General features: G+C 42.0%; 1 protein-coding gene across 1 annotated transcript; it reads left to right on the top strand.

Annotated features, from left to right (window-relative positions):
* Positions 1 to 4,151: 4,151 nt before the first annotated feature.
* On the top strand, positions 4,152 to 5,114 carry LOC129947697 (uncharacterized). Its single transcript, XM_056058361.1, has one exon. It carries the CDS (start codon positions 4,152 to 4,154, stop codon positions 5,112 to 5,114), a length of 963 nt encoding a protein of 320 aa, XP_055914336.1.
* Positions 5,115 to 6,227: the final 1,113 nt, after the last annotated feature.

The following is a 6,227-nucleotide window of genomic DNA, read 5'->3' as shown; positions in this document are numbered from 1 at the left end:
TGCAGTCGGGATGCATCCAGACCGCATAATGAATCACATTAAAGAAAATGCTGTAAGACGTTCCCGATCCCAGGCGGTGCCTTCAAGGAATGTTATCGAGGCCAGTCCAAAAAAGAAGCCTTCAGATGCCGAGCAGACTCGCTGTTTTAATTGCAGTATATAAACTATAGGCCATTAACAATCCAAATGTCCGTATGAAACACTAGCTCTAGGTTCATGCTTCAAATGTTGAAAGATTGGTCACGACCACCGACACTGCCCGAACCCTCCGAGAAATTGTTGTACCACAGTTTGGTTGCTGCTGTTGATGATGACGATGCTGTTAAAGAAGAGATTACTGCTGCAAGTGATATGGATTTCCTTGATGCTGTAAATTATGTAAGTGTTGCTTTTAATTTTGATTCTTCTCGGCAACGCCTAGACGCCTTTCGTATTTTGAGAAAGAAGAGGAACAGAAAGTATTAGATAATTTGTTGAAACATAAAATTACCAGGCCAAGTCAATCTCCGCATGCGTCTGCCATAGTTTTAGTAAAGAAAAAGTAGGGTGAAATTCGTTTGTGTGTCGATTTCAGATATTTAAACAAGATTACTGCTCGGGATAATTATCCCTTGCCGATAATAGAAGACTGTTTAGGCTATTTGGGGGGAACAAAATATTTTTTCAACCTAGATTTGAAGAACGGATTTTTCCACGTAGCAATGGCACAAGATTCAATCCAATATACTTCATTCATCACGCCTCTTGGACAATATGAATATACTCCCTACTGTTTTCCAGCGTTACATATGTGAGATATTTGCTGACTTTATTTCGTCTCGACAAATTTCTGCATATATTGATGATATCGTTTTAGCCACAGTAACACTCGATGAACATCTAGCATTATTAAAAAGGTTCTTGCGCCGTATGGCTGAAAGGGGTTTGATGTTAGGACTTTCTAAATGCAGGTTCGCTTTTGAACGAATTGACTATCTCGGCTATTCGATTACTTCAGAAGTTATACGTCCAATGATGACCATATTGAAGCCATTAAGAATCTATAGTGCCTCGCAATTTGAAAGAATTACGTACTGTTTTAGTTATGTTTAGTTATTTCTTGACAAAACCTCTAACAGAGATTGACTCCTCGCCAAAGAGTAGTTTCTTTGATGAACACTGCTCATGAAGATGCTTTCAACGTATTGAAAAACTAATCGATAAATGGCCCGGTTTTGGCAATGTATGATCCATTAAAAGAGACGGAGTTACACTATGATTCCAGTTCTTTGTGGGAATTAGTGGCAAGCCAGTTTCAGTGACGTCACGAAGTGCAAATTCGTGGTTGCGGTTATTGACAGGAGCGACGATAATGGCCAAATATCGGCTGATCGTTGGCAGCTGGTCAAGATTAAGCTCGGGGAGGTTTTTTAAGCATTTTGAGAGAGCTTTCAGGACCACTTCCTTCCATAAGCGATGGGGGTTGGTATCAGGGTCATGTCAAACTAATGGTTTGTGGCGATCAGAGTTCTTGTGACTTATACAAGCTTGAAGACATTCCTAGCAGACCTATAACCCGCATTTATATTCCAATCGAACCTCCTGGTAGCGAACACATTCTCGAGATGATTAAGGTTTGTAATCTATCCCTGCCGATACATAATCGCTGTTGATGGGCCTGGGACGTCGTCTTCTCTCCCAACAGAGGGTGACGATGCACCCATTCCCTCTTCAATCACGACTCCTACCCTCTTAAAATTTCTTAAACAGTCCCTCTTAAATGGAGACTGACGACGACCTTTACATTATTCTTTTGAGCGAGAAAGAACTCTTGGGTTCATCCTCAGACTCAGAGGATCAAAACAAAACTCTTTTGGAGGTTGATCTGCCAAAATGCTGCAGTTAGTACAGATTAATCTCCAACACTCCATAAAGGCCTCGGCCTCACTTCTTGTAAGATCCGTTGTTTGAGGACTCAGGACTCCTGGGTACTACACACTGTGTGTGACAGATAAAGGTGAAGCTAGATCTTTCATACCAGTGAAACGTAGCATGTATTTTTTCTCCATAATATTAGTGATAAAGATACCACCGGAGCTAGGCTGGAAACAACCAAATGAAGTTTTTGGCTAGTATCGGCGTATCTTGGCCATGGCCACCTTGGCCCTCTCCCTGCAAAAACCCATGAGAGAATCATCGCTGACGTGGAACGGTAAAATATCCGCCTAATTATTGGGAGCGATGTTAACGCTCATCGCTCTTAGTAAGTAATGTTGGAAATGAACCAACCTTCATCACTAAAACACGACAAGAAGTTCTAGACATAACCGTTGTCTCCGATATTATACACTATATGATCTTGGACTGGAAAGAATCCAAAGAATGCTAATTCTCTGATCATATAGATACATCCAGTTCAATATCAATGTGGATGAAAACCCTAGTCCATTGACTTTTCGAAACTATCGGAAAACTGACTGGGCTTCATACAGGAACTCATTACAAAGTTTACTTAAACCTGGGCTATCTTGTCCTTCCTCTAATACTAACGAACTTGACAACAAAGTCAATGACCTTACCTAGCTGGAAATTGCTTGTCGGCTTATACTCATAAGAGGGAAGAGGAAACCACAGTGGTGGGCCTCACACCTTGACTCGCTCAAAAGAGAATGCAGGGAACTCTTCAACCGAGCCAAAGCCGCAAGACTAGACTCTTCCTGCGATTCTTACAAAGAATCGCTAAGAATTTACAAGGAGGAACTAAGGAAATCTAAGCGATCTTCATGGCGATCCTTCTATGGCACGATAGAAGAAACTTCTGAAGCCTCCAGGTTACGGAAAGTTCTTTCAACCAATCCAGCGATGCCAAGCTGCTTGAAAAATGTAGACGGCTCCTGGACAAATTCAAGTAATTAATCGCTACTAAAGGACACTGATAGTTCTCTTACCGAAATTACCGAAACTTGTAACAATTAAATACGTTCAAGTTTCATTACAACAAATCCACAAAGTCTGATCACAAGGGACTAGCTTCAATGGGCTCCCAACAGCTTCAAACCTTTTAAATCTGCAGGACCAGATGGAATAATACCAGCCGAGCTACAAAAGACTTTTGACATGATTGCACCAATCCTTGAAGCAATTTTTACAAGCTGTCTTTACTTGGTCCATGTTCCCTCGGCATGGAGAGAGGTTCAAGTTGTTTTTATACCTAAGGCGGGTAAATGCTTGCAAGTCAATCCTAAAGATCTACGACATATAAGTCTATCATCATTCCTTCTTAAGAACTTGGAAAGATTGAAGTATTGAAACAAGTCGTCTCAACATGCCTATTGTAAAGATGGAATCGGTTGAAACAGCGTCACACACTTTAATACGCATAATTCCCTCCATCATAAAGAGTTCACTATAGTTGCTTTTCTTGACATCGAAGGTGCCTTTAACAAACACTAACATCTCTAAATGTAGAGAGTTCGCTTCGGGAGTTGATTCATTCAATGTTGACTAGCAGAAAAATCAACTCAAAATTGGGCAACCTTTCTGGCAGACGATTCAAAAGTAGAGGGACACCCCAATTTGGTGTTCTATCCCCTCTCCTCTGGAACCTAGTGGTGAATGAAATCCTAATTGGTCTGGAGGCGGAGGGCTTCAGAGTGATAGCCTATGCGGACTACGATGCTATAGGAGTGTCAGGAAAGCATCTTAACACCTTGAAATAACTCTTACAAAACGCCTTGGACAGACTAATTTTTTGGGCTGATCGGTGTGGACTGGGTGTGTAGGAGTCTATATACCCAACGCCCGTTGTTTCAAATATTCAAATTTGAATATCAAAGAAATATTATCGAGCATTTCGGATCGGCCGCAAGAGTGCGTTACAAATTCATCTACCCATTTTTACTTTTGCTTCATCATCATCATTCGTCGATTTGCCTTCAGCCAGATAACGTCGTTCATGTTTCAATCAAATAAATAATTAAATCGATTACTTTATAAATAATACTTAAATACATACATATATTTTTTAATACATTGAGTCGCGTTTTTAATTTAATTTAGTCGACACGCTCCTAAATTGGTGACCCCGACGCGTACGCCAACTAATAAATTCAATAAATATATACGTATGTATATTGTGTTGCGATTTTTTTTTGTCACGGTGAACAAAGAAAATGCCTGGAACCAACGACCAACCTGTGAACGCTAAAGCTGATGCTCCGACAGACAATTCAATGGAAGCATTGGAAGCGCAATTGCAAGATCTCCAGCAACAAGTACTTTCCCAGCAGGCACTGGCACAAGCAGCGAGAGGTACGGAGGTTGAATCTAGCCATGCTCAAGTGCGACCACCACCTTTTTGGCGAGAAAATGTGAAGCTCTGGTTCGCTCAACTCGAAGCACAGTTTACATTGGTGAATTTGCGATCTGATGCCAGAAAGTTTAACCTCGTCATTGCTCATCTGGATCAGACCACAGCCACAGAAGTACAAGACGTCATCATCAATCCACCACAAGGTAATGCATATGTTCGATTAAAAGAAGAACTTATTTCTCGTTTGGCCCCATCTAGAGACACACAGATTAGGCAAATGCTAGATCGAGAACAGCTAGGTGACAGGAAACCGTCTCAGTTTCTTCGACGATTGAAGGATTTAGCTGGCGGTACAATGACTGACGATGCTTTAAAGGCAATTTGGATTGATAGATTGCCTGTCCAAACACAATCTATACTTGCTGCACATCCTCCTGGTACAGCTGAAAATCCAACAAATCTTGATAACCTTGGTCTCATCGCTGACAGAATCAACGACGTCATTCCACAGCAACAAGTTGCCAGCACATCTAGCCACCCAAATCCTTCATTTTTGAGTCTCTCAGAGAAAGTGGAACAACTGGCTAAGCAAGTTGAAGCCATGTACACGAACCGAGGAGACCAAAATCGCAGGCTGGCAAGATCGAGATCACGCTCTCGTGCTAGGCAAAACAGATATCCAACACCAACTTCGAACGAGAAGAAAAACAACAATCAAACTCGTTTTTGCTATTTCCATCGTAACTGGGGATCTAAAGCAAGAAATTGCCGCCCACCATGTGATTTCAACCAGCAAGCGGGAAACGAAAACGGATGTCATTGATGACGGTGAATGACAGCCAAACTTCCAGCCGTCTTTTCATCACGGACAAAACGTCAAAATTGCAATTTTTGGTAGATACGGGCTCGGACGTTTCGGTGTTTCCACATACCGGTTCACGTCAAAAGTCAAAACCATCCGACTATACTCTTTTCGCTGCAAACGGAACCCCGATTCCAACCTACGGTTTTCGCACCTTGCAGATGAACTTAGGCCTCCGTCGAGATTTTACATGGCGTTTTGTGGTAGCAGAAGTCAGCAAACCTATTATCGGTGCGGACTTTCTAGCTTTCTATCAACTTCTTGTGGACGTATCACACAGCAGATTGCTAGACGGAATTACTGGACTTTCCGCACTGGGTTGCCACGCATTTGAGATGTCATCACATGTGAAATCAGTTTCCGGAACTTCAAAGTACATCGAGCTGCTTAAAAAGTATCCCAGTTTGACTCGACCAGATGGAAGCTTCAAAGAAATCCGACACTCCACCGTTCATCACATCAATACGAAAGCAGGCCCTCCAGTTAGCTGCAAATCACGACGTTTAGCACCTGACAAGATGAAAATTGCAAAAAGTGAGTTCGAGACAATGCTGAAAATGGGAATAGCTCGCCGTTCCGAAAGCTGCTGGTCATCACCACTTCATCTCGTTGCCAAAAAGTCAGGTGATTGGCGTCCGTGTGGAGATTACCGCTCTTTAAACGACCGCACGATTCCAGACAACTATCCTCCAAGAAATCTTCAGGATTGTTCAGCTAATCTCTCAGGGAAGAAAATATTTTCCAAGATTGATTTGGTAAGAGCGTTCAATCAGATTCCGATCGCACCAAAAGACATCAAGAAAACGGCCATAGTTACACCATTTGGACTGTTTGAGTTTGCGTTCATGACGTTTGGCCTCCGAAATGCCGCCCAGACCTTTCAGAGGTTCATCGACGAAGTCACAAATGGTCTCGACTTTTGCTTTCCATACGTGGACGATATTTTGGTGGCATCGGATGACGAAGAGCAACATTTTCACCATCTTCAAACTCTTTTCGAAAGACTCAACAAATTTGGCGTTGTCATTAATGTTGCTAAATGCGAGTTTGGTAAGTCTAAAATAACATTTTTAG

This window comes from Eupeodes corollae, chromosome 1, assembly GCF_945859685.1.
Source record: "Eupeodes corollae chromosome 1, idEupCoro1.1, whole genome shotgun sequence".
Lineage (NCBI taxonomy): Eukaryota > Metazoa > Arthropoda > Insecta > Diptera > Syrphidae > Eupeodes > Eupeodes corollae.
This window is presented reverse-complemented; position numbering and strand designations above follow the sequence as displayed.